The sequence below is a fragment of the Mugil cephalus genome, chromosome 1 (assembly GCF_022458985.1).
Source record: "Mugil cephalus isolate CIBA_MC_2020 chromosome 1, CIBA_Mcephalus_1.1, whole genome shotgun sequence".
NCBI lineage: Eukaryota > Metazoa > Chordata > Actinopteri > Mugiliformes > Mugilidae > Mugil > Mugil cephalus.
In genome coordinates, this window is record NC_061770.1 from 46177420 (window position 1) to 46194695 (window position 17276).

At 47.7% G+C, this 17276-nt stretch overlaps 1 protein-coding gene across 2 annotated transcripts in view; it reads right to left on the bottom strand.

Annotated features, from left to right (window-relative positions):
• The window catches only part of rbpjb (recombination signal binding protein for immunoglobulin kappa J region b), a 42837-nt gene extending 27302 nt beyond the window's left edge, over positions 1–15535 (bottom strand). Inside the window, exon 1 of one of the 2 annotated variants that reach the window (XM_047609234.1) lies at positions 15202–15535. In XM_047609234.1, the coding sequence (XP_047465190.1) occupies positions 15202–15221 (20 nt within the window). In that variant the 5' untranslated portion in view covers positions 15222–15535. The remainder of the gene's footprint in view (positions 1–15201) is intronic. The other variant, XM_047609240.1, reaches the window with a different exon arrangement.
• Positions 15536–17276: the final 1741 nt, after the last annotated feature.

The window sequence follows — 17276 nt, forward strand, 5'->3', positions numbered from 1 at the left end:
ATACATGTGTAACGCACTGACGCTTTGGAATAAGAATAAAATGAACCCGTGGATGGAGTGCGGTGGAGGAGCGGTGAGGTTTCTCCCGCCGTACTTTGACAGGTAGCATGACACATGAGGTACCGCTGACAGAGAGGGATGGCAGTTGCTATGAATAGAGAATCGACCACCCGCTCCCACATGCTAACACACGTCAACACGTGCGCGTGCGACGGGGGGTTGATTGAGAGTGTGTGAACCGGGCCTAGCCGTTCGTACGGGGACGTGTTTGACAGCTGTGACTGACAGTCCAAACAGCGGCGAGGAAGAAGCGCACATCAACACCCGTAGGCTCAGAGAAAGCCCGAAATACACACCATGACACGTCCTCTGTGTGTGTGTGCTTGGTAAAGACGCGCACACTGATGCCAGAGCGCACATGCTTTTAGTTCCTGTTGCTCAGGTGCATGTGGTGCATCGCTAATAAATCAAACTGCAGCAAAGTTGCGTTTTCTGTTCATAAAGCTTTTTAAGACAATAAATAATATTCTGCAGACCAGATAGGTTGATTCACTAATAATTTGTTTGATGGGGCAAACAACTGAGGAACAGCTTAAAATATCCCAGGTAGGAAGTGACCTACATTTCAAGTCAAACGCGTTCATTTAACAGAAGCAACGCTGCAAATTACCAAGCTGTTCAGCCGCTACGTTACACATCTCAGAGATAGACTTTGGCGCGTTTAGCTCTGATGGGAGTGTTATGTGTTGTGTGGAAAAGCGCTGAGAATAATTTTTTTGCTAGATTGCCTGATTTAGAAATTTAAAACAGCTCGCTGCAAGTACCAGAAACAAGCACAAATCACCCCAGGCTGGTTCATCGTATTTCTAGTCACATCTGCATATACCCATAAATCCTCCTCTTCTTCGTAGGAACTGGAAGAAACGGCTAAGAAATCATTTTGAAAACCGGTGAAAGTTTCAGTATACACACCGACAGGGTACAGGCAAAGCTGACAACAGTCTGGGTTTAGCAGATTTTATTTAGTATTAAAGGTGAGTGTGATGGATCACAGCAGAACAGACCTGCAGGTGACATTCAAATGAACCACCACTGATGCTTTCATCCGAAATGACGAGAAGTTGTCGGGCTTTTTCCGTGTTGCTCAAGAATATGTGATCTTTAATGAACCCACTGTGTGTGTGTGTGTGTGTGTGTGTGTGTTTGTTACTAATAGCATAAACGTGTTTGTGAAATCCACACGCTCCCCATGTTAGATTGCAAAACCAGAGGAAATGCTGACCAGAGATAGATGAGAATCTATGCTTAACTTATGACAGACATTTTCCTTGCAGAGCAACATCAAAACAGCTCGAAGGAATCGACCGAAACATGCACCTTCGGAAACATTTTTTCCGCGCGGCCTCCGACAAAACACAACGAAATGTTTCAGCTGCGTCGTTTCGAACCTGAACCCCGATGCCGTGGAAACGATGATGTGCGACGTCTCTGGCCGAGCACGTTCGTGTTTTGTCTAGGTTTCAGATAGACAAATACGCACGGAAACAGACGCGCATAACATATCCATCTTTCGTCGAGCCTCCCAGGAGACCGAAGCACAACACGCAGACGCCAGGCTCCATCATTCAAACGCTCACGGTCAAGGGTTAGGGTGTAGCCTCTGGGGTCAGCTGGCAGGCAATGCGTGCGTGCGCTAATGTGCACGTGGACGCCCCCGATCCAGGACATACAACTATGTATTTTGCTTAAAAAGATGCATCAAGCTTTGCTCTTAATAATTACTTGTAATAACACAAATAATATAAATGCACGCATTTATGCAAGACATCGTTTTGAGTAAAGAGACGTCTTTACAAGTCACCAGTTTTACGGATATAAAACATAAGTGTGAACGTTTCTATCTCCACCTAAATAACCCGTTTTTCACACATATGTCACTCTCGCGCGGCAGGATGGTCGAGAGCACTCCAACACAGGTCGCAGACGTATGGATTTGCATTTACACCTTTCGCGCACAGACACACAGAGCTGGAGGACGGAGCGAAAGAACAGCGGGGCGAAGAAAAGAGGAGGGACGGGATGAGGGATTAGGCCTATAAAAAGGTGTCTGGTTTCCCCGCCTGAGGGCTGATAGCAGATATCACAACTCCTCGGAGCGGCTGCACACCTCATTATCAGCACCGCTCTGCCTCGCGGCCTCCGCGGCCACGGGCCGCCCCAGTGACACCGGTATATATAACACACGTACACGGGAGCACGTCATTTCATATGAAACGTCTTTAAATAAGCGTAGTGACCTCAAAGGACTCTGGCTACAAACAAGCCACACGTTAAGCGTTGTTTTGTAACTTGTTCCCTAAAGGCTTGTAGGTAAGAAATTTGCCTGAGGTTTTAATACGCGTCCAATCATTCATACAGTCGTGATGTGTTAGGCTCCTGATCCTGGTAACTTTGTTCCCCTTTTTTCAAAATGCTCAGTGGAAAAAAGTAGACAATAAAAAAGGAGAACAAGATTAGTATCAACAGCAGTTTTATAAATAGATGAAGTGTCAACACTTTTACTTTTTCAGGTTCATCAAGATTCTTTTGCTTTATTTGTTCCTCAAATACAACTAAACACTAGAAATAGAACCCAATGAAGCAGATAATCGCCCGCGCAAACACCGTTCACTGCAGCTCTCCCTGTTATTCCACTGCCAAATCTTGTTTAAAGGTGCGTAATGAGTGTTTATCAGTAATGTGCCGTGTTCGCTCACAAATCCACAAACTCGTTTAGAACACCGAGGACAAATCAAAACACACAACCCTTAGATTGTGTGTTATTGATCATCACATGTTAACAGCAGGTATAAAGGCTGATACAGCTGTGAATCCACCAACCAGGGAGCCAAGCAGCAACGATGATCTCATTACAACGTAACGTTCTTCTAAGAACCGTGGAAACTGACATTTATGTGGACGTTACTTCGGCACGTTCCATCACCTGGGTATTTCTAAAGACCAACACGCCCCAATGGCATCAGTGGGTTCTCGTCTCCCAAATCCCAGATCATCCACGTGACGGAAAAGAAAAGCCAGGCCGTCTTCTCCCATTATTCCAGAGTCCAGTTCTGATGCTCGCGTGTCCATCGAGATGAACCAGCGTTAACTTTTTCAGATCATATCCTTCCACTTCACCGTTTGTCTGCCTCCAACATGAGGGAAGGTGCCATGACACCAAGACAATCAGTTTAAATCAATGTTTTCAGATGACAATGCTCTTCAGAATTCCTCAGAAACTGAATCAAGTGCTGAAAACGCTCTTTCATATACAAACTATTAAACTGTCCATCAGGCAGAGCGTTCATCCTGCGAGCTGGAGGAGGGGTTCATCTTCAGGAGGCAATCGTACATAAAGTGACACCCGCCAGCACGAACACACATTTACCCACAATAACTAAAGCAAAACCGTAGGCTGGATTTACCAAGAAAACCTATAAAAAAAGTCTTATAAAAAAAGAGCTGTGAGGAGTTCAAACATGCCTTGAAGTCTTACTTAGCCCAGCCAATAACATCTGCTCTATCTGAAAGACGAGAACAGCCTGAGATTGAGACACTGCGCTCCTTGTTGCATTTACCTGCGTATGACGTGTTTAAAGCTTCAAGATGGGACAGAGAGAAATGGGTGGAATTAACAAGTCTCACCAAGCAAAGTGAATGTGTGTTGGTTAGGAGGGAGGAGGGGAGGGGAGGGGGGGTGGAGGGGGGGGTCAGGCTAAGTGCGAGAAATTTGGAAATTCAAGCCCGCTGGCTGCATTAGCCCTGGCAGCCCATTGAAAAATACCTGCATACTGATGTCACTGCTCCAACACACGCCGCCGCTCAGTTATAACACACAGCAAAGAGTAAACATCAGCCTTTTCCTTTAATACACACTCACTTCCTCAGCAGCACCGGGCCTTTCTGCGCGCGTGTGCGACCCGCCGCATGAGTATCACACGCACGTCTTTCGAGCACACGTTTAATCATTGAAGAAAAGAAAAAAAAAAAACGTCGCGGTCGGAGCGGCCAAGTTCGGGGCACTAAATCTGCGGTCTAATTCAAACCTGGACAAGTGTTTGAAAGAATGGGTGGAAGGAATGAAGGATATTACGAAACGGGGGGAGTGGACAGAGAGTCTCGACACGCAGATACAGAGACAACGGGGGAGACGCGCCCGGAGCTGGGGGCTCGCTCTGAGCTTGGCACCGCGGCCTGCCGCGTGTTAGCGTGCACGCCAGCAACTGCAGCGGAGGGCACAACAAACACCGTCACAGTCTGGCCCCTCCAGCAGAGCCGCTGTTTAACGTCCACAACGGTTAAACAGAAAAGAGGCTTTTCTTAGCTTTTCAGGATTGTGTTTTGAAGAACGCTAAAAGCTGAGCAAACACTTAAAAAGATGAAAATGCTCTTCATGCACGACGCTGAGAAACAATGGGGGACTTCTCGCATCTGATGTAACGTAATATCTAAATGACATCACGTTAAAAGTGGTGCAGCAAACCGCTAACCAAATGTTTGCCATATGTTACTTCACCGCGGCGGAGGATAAACAAACAAAAAATTATTTTGTCATAAAAGAAAAAAAAAAAGACAGCGGTGCGTTCTCGCGTCGAACGCGACGCTCGAATGACTCAGATCACAGCCGGTACGGCACGCCGCCAACCAAACACCGGCCGTGTGTCACTCCCTCGCATCAGGAGAGGTTGTGATGAAACTAAAAAAAGAAGAACTAAAACAGAAAAAGCCCTGAAAGTGATCTTGTAGAAAGATGAAAACGTTCGCCTGTGTGTTGTTGCATGAGCAGATAGAAGAAGTGACTAAGTTAACCGACTGCTGATGAGCTTGTCTGACCCTCCGGGGGCTGACTGAGTGCAGATGGCAGAGGTCTGGTAGCTGCCCCGATACGCCCCGCTGGGGGCAGAATCAAGGGCAGGGCCGTGTGTGTGTGTGTGTGTGTGTGTGTGTGTGTGTGTGTGTGTGTGTGTGTGTGTGTGGGGTTGGGTGGGTCACCTCGGTCTCCACTTGCAAGCACTCGCATACACATACACGCACGAGGCACCAGCTCCATCTGTCTTTGACATGGGAGAGCTTAATGACAGAGGCAGAAAAGCCAAAGAAAAGGCCTCTCCTGGTTCTGTCTCCCTCTCCCTCCCTTCATTTTCTTTCCCTCCGTCTCTCTCCCCTTCTTCTCAACCGCACTCCCTGACATCAATGCTCCATATGGAGCCCTCCGGACAGGCTTTTTTTTGAAAAACCCTCTCTCGGTCTGGCGCGCAATCAATAAGACGTCTAGATGTACACTCACTCGCGCACCAACTGTACGCTTTAACAAGTGCAATTTGGCGCCCGGGCTGGAACACACTGAGCGAGTTCATGCTCCAGTATTTGCGCACATGTCGTTCGTCCCGAAAACAAAGTAATGAAATTTCCAGCGCGCGGCGGAGAGCCAAGCCGGACCCGTGCGCACGCACACTATCCCTTAATGCTTGTTCTATCTTTAATGAAGCCTCCTTTGTGAATCCTGCAGCTCTGACTCCGTTTCCTCCACACTGGCTGCCACCTGCCTCCATTCAGGCCTCAGATAACATGTGTCCTAAATCCAGGCTCCTGACCAGTCGCGCTGGTATCTAAAAAGATCTCGTCCTCGGTTCCACTACGTCCCCTGTTGAATCTTTTTGACAAGGTCAAAACACTTCATTTAGGACAGATGATGTTGTTTTTTCTGTTTTGTTTTTTTGTAAAGAGAACTGTGTAGCTGGTAAAGCTAAAGAGATTTGGTCTTTAAACAGTTTCTGGTTTAAAGTCAGGAGTGTTGCTCTAGAGAGCAGATACAGGAAACAAGAGCTGTGCAGCGCTACATTATCAAACCTCAGGCGAGCTACGCAGACAGACACCAAATTTAGCATGAAGATGTGTGGTCAATGTGTGAGTGAAATTTACATCTATCTTCACCTGCATCTGTGACAGGAAACCAACTTCTTCAGAGGTCTTACTCCAATTTAGTGGTTAGCAAAACTAAAACACTGGTGCAACTACAAAGATGTGTGGCTTATAAAGAAGACCGCTTACTACTCTCAATTTACCTAATAAGACCGATCATTAGAGCACGTGTTTCACAGATCGAGTATTGAGTCAAACGACGGCGGTTGTGGAACGCAACGTTCTCTCGACGAGCACACGTTTGCATTAGCAAAGCTTCCAATATACACAGTCACGGAAAAAAAAATATCCAGGACAAGTGCACAGACTTTTGAGAAGTTATCTAAAAAATTGGACATTTGTGATATTAAGAGCTACGGGCTAAAAACGGCACCAAACGTCTGGGGCTTAGGGGTGAGACAGGTTATGTGCTTGGGGGGGGGGGGGGGGGGGGGGGGGGGACTGTCAGGAGAGAGAAGAGAGGGGATGAAGCGAGGGAGCCTTGAACCCTGAGTGAACCGCCCGTTCCTGCTCCCCCTCTCGCTCTCTGCTGAGTTGATGACTCACTGCTGGAACGAGAGGGAACCCAGGGGGAAGTGTTGTGAGGAGACCGCATGGGCCACAGCGACTCTGCTGCAGCTTCGCATCAGTGAGAGGTGCAGGTAAAGGAGATGTTGGTCTGACGCTGCGCTGTTATCCTGGCTTTCCCGCTGCAGTATGTAGCCGTTTGGCCTTGTATGATAACAAATAGAATTTTTTATTCGACTAATGCCGCTAAATAGTCACAGATAGCACGAAGTAAACAAAAGCCAATCTGGAAAAGAACTGGGAGATTCATTTTAAAGTAACTCTGTGCGTTTACATGTGCAGCTTAATCGAGATATGCTCAAAATTCGACTCCATGTCCTAGTTTACATGCAACGGAGAAAATTAAATAACTGACGGGAACATGTCTTCCTCCTTCACACTAGGGGGCGATAAGTGTTTTTTCAGCGCGTTAATAACGACCCCTTTCAAATAATAAACAACTAGACCAGCATTTGAACAACAACATATGATACAGCTTTCATAATCTCATACGTAATGCGTGCGCTACATACGGTGCAGACAATATGCGCACTATCCTCATCGGATGTTTGTGTTCTGGGGTCATACGACAGCGCAGCGGTTATGGAGCATGTGCAAATGCATTGGCTAGTTAAACTCTGTTTAAGGCGTATACATGCTGGTGAAAATTGATTAGCTGGATAAGGAGAACTCCATTAGACGGAGTAGCGTGTTTACAGGGGCATAAGTTGTCCAGTTAAAGTCGGATTAAGGCAATAATTATTTGTTTTTCACGTGCATGTAAACGCACTGACTGCAGCCCTAGTTCGACCAATATGATAAATGAATGTTACACAGCTAACTCATAAGAAAACAGGTTAAGTAAATATTGTTCAGTCTTGAATTTCTCTTCGACTTTAACAATCTTAAGTGCATAAACAACAAGACTTTCCTCCACAAATCTGAAAGCACAGAATCAAGAGTTTTATTGTTCCAGCAGATGCTTCCTATCAGTCCTCGTTGAAAAGCGGTCTCCTTCCTAACTATGCCGTCCTTACTGAATTTCATCCTCATTTATCTTCACTGGGCATTGATCACACTTTACTGAAAACCCCTTCGGTGCCTGCCTTTCTCATTAAAGCCAGGAACCTCAAACAGCCAGGTGTTTCATAACACGAGCTGAATGTGTTTTTTCTTGTCTGAGGAGCAGGAACATTCTGCCTGACGTTACAAACTGCAGGACGGCCTCGCGATACAAACATTTGGAGAAATATCACGGGTCTGATCTGCACTAGAGCTCACCAAGGGGTTTAGGAGTTGTTGAGCTGCACTGACGGAGACCTGGTTGTTACCGAGCGCAGGACTACGACTAACAGGTACGTTAACAACGAATCTGGTGAACGTTTGTTGTTTAGTCTACAATGAAAATTGCACCAACGGAAGAAGAAAACGCTTGTTTTGTCCCAAACAAGAGCCTGATAATAAAATCCGAATGACGTGTTAAGCCAGGCTAGCACTGGGGTTAATAATAAGAGAGGTAAAACCTAACACCACAAACTATTTTAATTGCTATAACGTAAGAAGCTAATTCTGAGCTAAAATCAAAAGTTTTGAAATTTTTGTCAAAACAGCTACAATTTTTTTCCCCCAAACAGTCAATGCTCATCACTGATGAGTGATCCAAATACCCCTGTAACACAATGCGATTGTGCGTCTCCGGTGCTCATGCCAGTCTAGTTCTTTCAGGGCATTTATCAGCTCAGGCCAACTAACCACCGTCTTGCCCTGCCCTTGCCTCAAAACCACCCGAAAGACTGAGTGCGCCGCAACGAGAGAGAAAATAGAATTCCTGGCAGAAACGGAGCGAGAGGGAGAATGAGACATGACCTTTAGCTCACATGCTGCGAGATGATCCTCAGCAAACCAAACCAAATGCACAGACCGCAGCACGCGTGTGTGTGTGTGTGTGTGCGCGTGTGTGTGTGTGTGCGCGGCGTAGCGAGGACTTTGTCGGCCCGAGGCTACCGTCTGGTTTCGCTGTCGTTGTCGTGATGGGGAAGGAGGTTGTAGTTCCTGCTACTTGTTCCTCTTCAGAACATGCCACCTTTCCAAAAGAGGCGACAATTAACCAGATGTGACACCCAAGACGTTTCCTGAATCTTAACCACACGGATTTGCTCTAAAACCTCAAATATATTCAAGCCTGCATTTAAGATATAACAGAGTGGAAGATATCACGTCTTGTGCAGAGAACGCTAGTTGAACGCCGCTAAATGAAACGCTCTGTCAAGCGAGAAGCTCCGCTGCCGATTTCTTTTAGGACGAACGAGTATATAAAAAACAAGTTAGTCTCCTTCCATGAGCTCATCATGTGAAACCTCACACATTCTTCAGCGGCGCTTCCAAACGCTCGCAACTGCAGAAAACATCAAACTGCGGCCACAAGTGCAAGATGATCAACCACAACATGAGCAACCCTGCCTCGAAGGGAAAAAAAAAAAAAAAAGGCATTGTTTCCTAAACCACAATCAATAGACCGTTCCACAAAACGCCACACATGTCCATTACTTCATTGTGACTCTAAGCAAAGGCCAAAACCTCCTGACGTCAACCGCCACAGGAATGCCACCAGGCGGATTCTTCGCTGCGACTCTCCGGCAGCCTCAGTTAAACAAGCAGACAATGCAAAGAAGCGTTTGGAGATAACAGCTCGCCTTTCCTGGAATCCCAACCCCTCTCTCTCTCTCGTCTTGGTTCTTTTCCTCCGATATTTTCCCGACACCCGATAACGCCTTTTCTGTGCCCGTCTCGCTCCTTCTCTTGCAGAGGGTGGTGCAGACCGTTCGTCTTCGCTCGCCTGGGCGAACGTGGGCAGTGGTCTCGCTGGAGGAAGGCTCGCTGAACGCTAAAATGCGACATTTGAGTTGAAAAGTGTGCAAGATACACATTCAATGGAGCAATATAGGCTTGAAAATATAGGAGAAAACCACCGACATCCAGTTATCTTATTCCTTAACTAGCAGTGATGTGCTTAGAATTAGAAAAGTCAATAAGATGATGTTGTAATATGTCGGTGTGTTTTCATCATGAGCTGTTTGCTCAGAGGGAACAGGAGTGAGATAATGCTCCGAGTCTATCAGCAGACCTTACATGATCCCCCCAGCAGCCCCCGAGGCTGTAACAACATTTGTTTGTGGAAAGTTTACTACGGGCGGCCTCAGAGTTTGCCACTCCCTCCTTATCAAATACAGCGATAGTGGCAGTTGCTTACAGCTGTGGGAGGCGGCGGCGTCGTCGTCAGGGGCTTTCCCAACACGGGAGATCCTGTGTGTATTTACAGCCTTTCCTCTGAGTGGATGAGCCGGGGCCGATGCGCTTTGACGACGCGGAGACACCTGAGCGACGCTTCGAACCCGCGGCTGAGAATCAAACAATCTGACACAATCAAATGAAAGAAGTAACGTTTTATCTCTCAGCTGGTGGAGTCTCTTGATATCGTATAACGCTCGATACTTATGCAATGCATCAGAGGGCCGACGTGAAATCCCTATTCAAAGACGAGTTACACGTCCTCCTCTTTCGGTGACAAATACACTATTTTTTCCTTTCAATTTCAGCTGCTCCGACATAGGAAGTAGGTAAGAGTTTGCTCGCTGAAGCGCAGTGAAAGCAAACAGGAGTGAGGCAGGGAGGGGGCTCGGCTCGTGTTTTCTGAATGAAACATCCTGAATGTGCAGGGACAGTGGGGGGGGAACTGCTGACACAGTAGAAACCAGCGCTCCCCCGGCGAAGCTGTAATCACTACGAACGGTAAAGGAACAGGGGCTCCGAGGAAATTCTCTTGGAAGAGGAGGGAGAACGGGAGAAAGTGAGAAAGACGGACAAAGAGTCGGCGGAGAAGTGCGCGCTTCCACCGCCCGTCGCGTTTCGCCTCGTGTCGGCCCTCGGTCTCTCCTGTCCCGCTCGGCCTGTCTTAGCTAAGCGGCGAAGGCCGGTGCCAACAACAACACCGAGAGAACTTGGGCCCCTATCAAACATGACGCCACGGTTGTTTTCAAAACCACACTGGCTCTAGATTTACATCAGAATGTTCCGTCCCATCTTCTCCGAGGCAAACGGCAGCGAGGTTTTTGGAAGAGCCGGAGATAAAACGCTATGACCTTAGACTAATGCATTCCAAGCCTCGCACAAGTAAAATTAATGCCCCCTTATCCTTCCTGTGGCTTTGGATGAGAAATCCAACCCTGTTATCAAGCCCCAAGGCTCGACTGTCTCCAGCTACCTATATGAAAAAGGTCACCGTCAATAAAGAAAACGCTTGTGGTACGAAAACGTGCGGTTATGCTATGAGGGCGTAGCTGGAGCAGGTGGTTCACGGCTAAGAGTGAGAAATGGCCCAAGACAAATTACACAAAAATGCACATTTCTATTCCCTTGGGTGCCTCCTGCGGTTGTTCCCCCAAGACAAGCGGGTACAAACCGAATCAAAAGAGAAACGAGAAGACGAAGCTTCAACTTCACGGAGCGCGCGGCGCTCTCAGAGGAGCCCGTCGTCACTCGGCCAAACGAGCCGAATCCGAAGCCTCGGCGAAGCTGCGGGCTTCGGGGGATGTTTCAATCACGTGAAGTAATGGATACGTATGAACTTCCAAAACAATGGGCTACTGTGCGCGCCAGGAGAAATCCCTGGCGGTGGCGCAGTTGCTTTGGTGCTCTGCCTGTGACTTCTGCACGGTTCCCTCCCGGCTTGTAAGCCCCCGAAAATGCCACACACTTTGAAGCTTTTCGCAGCTTTTCGGGCGGATACGGGGGGGGGGCGGCTTCGGAGGCTGCGGGATCCCCCGCGGCTCAGGTGGCTCGTATCGTCTCCGCCGCGAACCTGTCCGTCAGTGCTGCAGCTAAGGTAGCAGGACGCGTGTGTGTGTGTGTGTGTGCGTGGGTGGACGTGGGGCGGCTGCTTTGAGGGGTGGGGAGGGGGGAGTGGGGTGTGGAGGAGGGGGGGGGGGGTGACTCGGCGTGTCTTTTAACTCTAGCCTGAGCCATCGCCACCATAAAGGTCAGCGCTTCGACATCTGCTGCTCTCTCTGAATCTCTCCTTTTATAAAAGGACGCAGGGAAGAGGAGAGGACCCCGGGGAAATGGATGCACGTGCGCACACGCGCACACACACACATATCAACTTTTACGTCTGGTTACGCTCGCTCTTTCTTCCGCGCACGCACACGCATCCACTCGATCAGATCGACGCGGCCCCAGAGCTCAAACCACACACTCACGCTAACAAACGCAAGGACACAAGTTTGTGTCTCAAAGAATGGCACAGTAGTATCATTACACCAACACTGAGACGCTTGGCTTTGGGCCTGAAAGACTCCATCGTTCTTTTTTTTTTTTTTTTTTGGCAGAGGGACAGAGGGGGGGGGTGAGCTAAATGGAATCCCATCCCCCAGGGGCACAGCAAAGGCGGAGCAGTGTTGAAATAAGTGATTCATGCTTTTATCATCCCAGGTGAACAGTGCTGCTCTTTCAGCTCGCACAATCGGTTTCTGTGGTAGAGGGTGAAGGAAAAGGAGGAAAAAACAACAGTTTTTGTTTCTGGTTCTGTTTTTTTGGCTCCTCGTCCACATGACGGACAGAGACGCAGAAGGTTTCGGCCGATTTGATGGCGAGACATTAGGCCCTGTGTTACAATTTTCTGACAGTCCACAAAGTTCAATGAGAAACGACTGTCCAACTTTGCCAACAATGGAAATAAGTGTGCGTTGCCACTCTGGGGTCGTCCATCTCGACATTTTAAATCATCAGTCTTGAATGCGCCGTGCCAAATTATCCATCAGCACAGATAGAAAATCCATGGGAATAGTGGTGTTCTACACACACTGCAGAGCTTTTATATTAATGTAGCATGCGCTCACTGTCCAACTCATTAAGTACACAAGTGAAAATGAATGCATTATAATATAACAGTCTTGGTGAAGGTTATGGTATTCAGCATTTGTTAAATATAACAGAAAGAGCTGCTGAGTCAACGGTGTTTTCATTTTAAAAGCAGCGGTTTGCAGTGCTACCAAATTGTTTCTATTATTCTGTCAGACCCGCTCCAGTCAGTGGACTGGGCTAAATAATAGAAACACTTTTGTGTTTATTTCAACAAAGTTTAACAGCACCACAAACGGCATCCTTCGAAACGATCGCTCAGTTAAATTACCACCTTTCTGATGAATTAGGTGCCACTCCCTCCTGGTGAACTGGAGGAGCTCCAGTTAACACCTCTTAGCGAAGGAGCAAACTTGTCAGTCACCCTCCTAACGGAAAGAGCCACGTCTCAAATGTAGATTTTGTGTTGTGTGTCATGTTTTCAGCCAATCCTCCAAGAGCTCTGGCTGCTCAGCAATCACCGGGGTCAAACATCATTAAAGTAAAAGTTCACTGCCGATTGACGGATCAATCAGTAACTGCCACCTGCTGTCCAGCCGCGATGAGGACGTCCAGACGCCGAAAATTAATTCGATCCACTCGTTGACAAATCACACTCGAGCGGTGGACAAAAACTCGCTGAAACGGCACAGTTACGACGAGACGAGACACGATGCGAGCCAAAGAAGCAGCCCACACCCCAAGCGTTCGGCTCGTAGCTTTGCGACAGCGAAAGGCAGCGCGAGCTTCGACTTTCAAAAGGCAGAAACCTTTAACTGCAGCTTTTTCTGTCGCGCTGTACCAGAGAGCTGTAACACCATTAACAAGCCTGTGGTTATGGAGCCCCTCCCGGCATAAAGCCACAACCGTTCACACACTATGTGGGGGCAACCGGCTCCTCTTGAAGTCTCCAACCGTTGCTGCGAACGAGGTCTGCCACCAGATATATAAAAAAAAAAAAAACAAAAAAGAAAGACCCTGTTAAACCTCTCTTGAGCAAGCACACACCCAACCCATCTTTCTGACCCCCCACCCCCCTACTCCCTCGTCCCCAATGGCAGAAAAACACACGCGAATCTGCAGATATCATCTGGACAGGTGGCCAGCCACCCAGACCTGACCCGCGTGCCCTCTTGCTTGCCTCCTCCCCCCCTACGCCCCCCCAACTGAAATCAGTTCAGGTCTGCTGAAAAGCCCCCAGATGAACATGCACGGCGACCCACCCGCCCCCCCTTTTTCCGCCCAATCCACCAGCTCCCCGTCCCCTACCATCACACACACACACACACACAAACACACACACACCTCCAACAAGCCCTGCAAATGTCTGTCACCCACTGAGCTGTCTGTGGGGATTATTGCCTCCACGGTTCAAATAAAATAAAATAAAATAAAATAAAGTGTGCAGCTAATGTGCAGGCAAATCATTTTAATGAGGGTTTAAGTCGGCGTCTTAATATTTAACCACGCTATAAGATAAGATAATACTTTCATTACTGATAAGCAAGGAGTGACAAAACACAGCGGCACTATTCTTACTTTTAAAACAGAGCTGCATCCTTGACAGAGTTTAAAATCAGTGGGCAGGTTGTTACAGGAGAAAGCTGCATTTGGATCTGTGATCTGGGAGCATCGAGTGCAATTAATTAGCTTTAAATTGGGGAAAATGTACACTTGACTGACACAAGAAAAAAAAAAAAAAAAAACATGGTGGCGTTTAAGGAGCTGGGTATTAAATATTTAACAGCTCCTCCGGGAAGATATCCCCGCGTCGTTTCAGGAGTCGCAGTAATCAGACTGAGGCGTGTAAATAAATCAAGACACTCGAGCATCAAAACGAGAGGTTGTTGTTTTCGCCCGATGTTCGGATGGGGTCAAGGGAACACTCGTCCACGGGCGCTTATCTGTGCGTTTCTGTCCTTACGTGCACTCAGCGTGAGGGGACGAGCATCGGGATGCGGGTTTTCATTAGATCGGGATCGCTGTTTATGTTGTAAAAAAAAAAAAAAAAAAAAAAAAAAAATACTATTTCCCAGCACCACTCAGAGCCGGGGTCACAAAAGTGCACGGTTTCTCGCGACGAGCCGTCGGCTTCATGGTTAAACGCTCACGGCTGGCGCTTTCTCGCGCAACGCGCAAATGGTTATAAATACAGCGAGCACTTTAAAGACGCCACCAAATTGATACGTCGGTCACAAAGCCGCAACGTGTTTTCAGTCAAACACCGCTAGCTGGCGTCCATTATCGGACAGCTAGCCGTGTTGTCGCGAGTCCCGTTCGCTCGGCGTGCTGCCCCGGCTAGCTGGCGAGCACGTTTCCGACAAAAAAAAAAAAAAAAAAAAATGACTGGGATTTATGCGACTGCTCTCAGCGTGAGCCAGTGAAAGAGGAGAATGAGACGGCGTGTTGGCGTTAAAAACTGCTCTCGCAAACATGCCCCGCTGGTTGTGTTTAGCTCGCTGGCTAGCCTCCGAAGCTAGCTGCTCGCCGTTGTCTGGGAGTAAAAGACCACCGGGAATGAAGTATCGCTTAGCTGGGGCTAGCTCACAACACACTGCAGCAACAGTCAGTCAGCTCGGGCAAGTAACTGGCCAAAGAAAAAAAAAAAAAAAAAAACACACTCGCACGCAAACACACTGGGACAAAGAAACGACTCCCGGCGACTAAACCTGTGGTTGAAAATGCGGCGCAGTGTCCGGGCTACACAATGTGAAGTAATAGTAAGCAATTTCATTATGGCAATAAGTTATATTCTCTTCAACTCCGCTCCCCGCCGCCAGCCCCGAATCTCAGACTCACCCTGTCACAACAGGCGCCATCTTCCACAAACTCTCACCAAAACTCCAATACTCGCGATATCCTTCCTCTCCCACAGCCCAACAATCCGCCGAGACAACAGAAGCAGACTGGAGGTGTAGGGACGAGGGAGACGGAGAGAAAGGGGGTGGGTGAGGAAGACAGAGAGAAAGGGGGGCGGCGGGTAACAGCGACTCGGAGAGAGAGAGGGAGAGAGAGAGGGAGAGCGAAAAGGGCAGACGCCACAACAACAGGCGTGGGAAACTTCGAAGCTCGCGCGAGATTAGGAAAACTCTCACAATAGGCGAGCACAGAGGGAGCGCCCCTTCTCGCGAGACGTGCGTGAAGTGGAGTAGTTGTTTATCTTGTGGCGCTGAAATACTATTCCCACGTGTTTACCGGGTAATAAATTACAGCACCGATCGGTTTGTGGGGGGAAAACCTCCTAGTGGCGAGAAAAAACCCTCGATTTTCCCAGGCTCACACACATTTTCTTGAACGCATACTCGTCACCTCGTGTCGTTTGTGCATTTTTCACATAACAGCTGCCTGTAATTACGGCCAAAACATTGTTCCTATATATTTCCCAGCAGATTACGGACAACAAGCATGAGCCGTGGTGATTCTGCAAGGACACGCAGACTTTAAATAAGAGGCGGTATTAGTGGAGGGTTTCTAACCAGCAAATTTGCTATTCCCTTGGGTAACATTGCAGTCCCTGTTTAGAATGTGGAAACAATGGTGTGAACACATGTGAATGGGCCATACAGGGCAGATTAGTGCGTTGCCATCACATTGGGGAGTCCCATGACCACCCTCCACACCAAACCTCAGTCAAAAGTACAAGGGAGGCTATTATTTAGAAAGATCTTGCTCAGAAATGTGGCATAGACTTTATTAGGCTTTCGGTTAGCGTCCGTCTGGGTTTTTTCTCCCCCAAAACTATCTGTGTTGTTCTATCATCCCCATGACAAGCAGGTCAGGCCTTTCTTGTTTACCCGGGAGGGGCCGGAAAGCCGTAAACCTTCATGTAGGTCCCCGTCCCCTTGTGTGTTGTTGTCACCGCGGCCTTCATTTGAATCTGTTTGGCATCTTTGTTCACCTAACAAGCGACTTCTGGTGGGAGATTTTCAAACTTCAAAGGGGGAAGAAAAAAAAAATGAAGGCATCCCAGATCACACTGTCTGCAAGTCAATGCCCTCGCTTGTTAGATGGTTGTGTGATCTGCCTGTGGCTGTTTTGTATGGAAAGAAAAAGTGGCTGCTGGCAGATTGAAGGAGACCAAAAAAGACGAACACAGAAGGAATATTTGGCAGAACTGCCGCCATGTTGAAATACACTGAATATTTTCAGCTAGTAGTTCTTTTTGCTGAAAAATGTGGGCCACAGATTAAAGAAATAGCTCTGCATTTTGGGAAATATGCTCATTTGCTTCCCTGCCAAGACTTCTAAGAGCTGTTTACAATTAGTTTTTTGTATGGATTAAGCATGCGAAAGAGCATATTGGTTAGTGCTGGTGGACAGATTTTATTACCTCTGAACATAGCCGAAGCTATCTCTTTTTTTTCCCCTCCGTTTCCAGTTTTTGCGCTTAGCTATGCTAAGCTAAGCTAACAGGGTTTTTCCTGTCGCCTTGCCATGAAAGCCAAGAAAACTATTTTGTTCACTTCTAGAAACACAAATCAAGATCAAATACAAAAATAATAATAATATTTTTGGCCACCTACCAGTGCCATTGCTCATACTCACCGAACAGTTTTTGTACATCTCTGAGTAAATCTACACATTTCATACTTTTCAGATGCGTGATTCATTTTCACAGTTTAACCGAATGAAAAGAAGAAGAAAAAAAAAGAAGGGGGGGGGTGGGGGTGGTGGTGGTGGTGGTGGTGGGAGGAGGGGGCTGCAGAGAGTGTGCCTGGCCCGCAGCCCGCACTATGAAGACGCATAGACGAGGACCTCATCCTGCCCTCAACCATTTTTCCTTTCCTTCTCTTTTTTTATAGCCGGCGGAGAACCTCCACTTAAACTCAGAGCTGAACGGGGAAGCATAAAGTTTCCTCAAATGTTTTACAGCT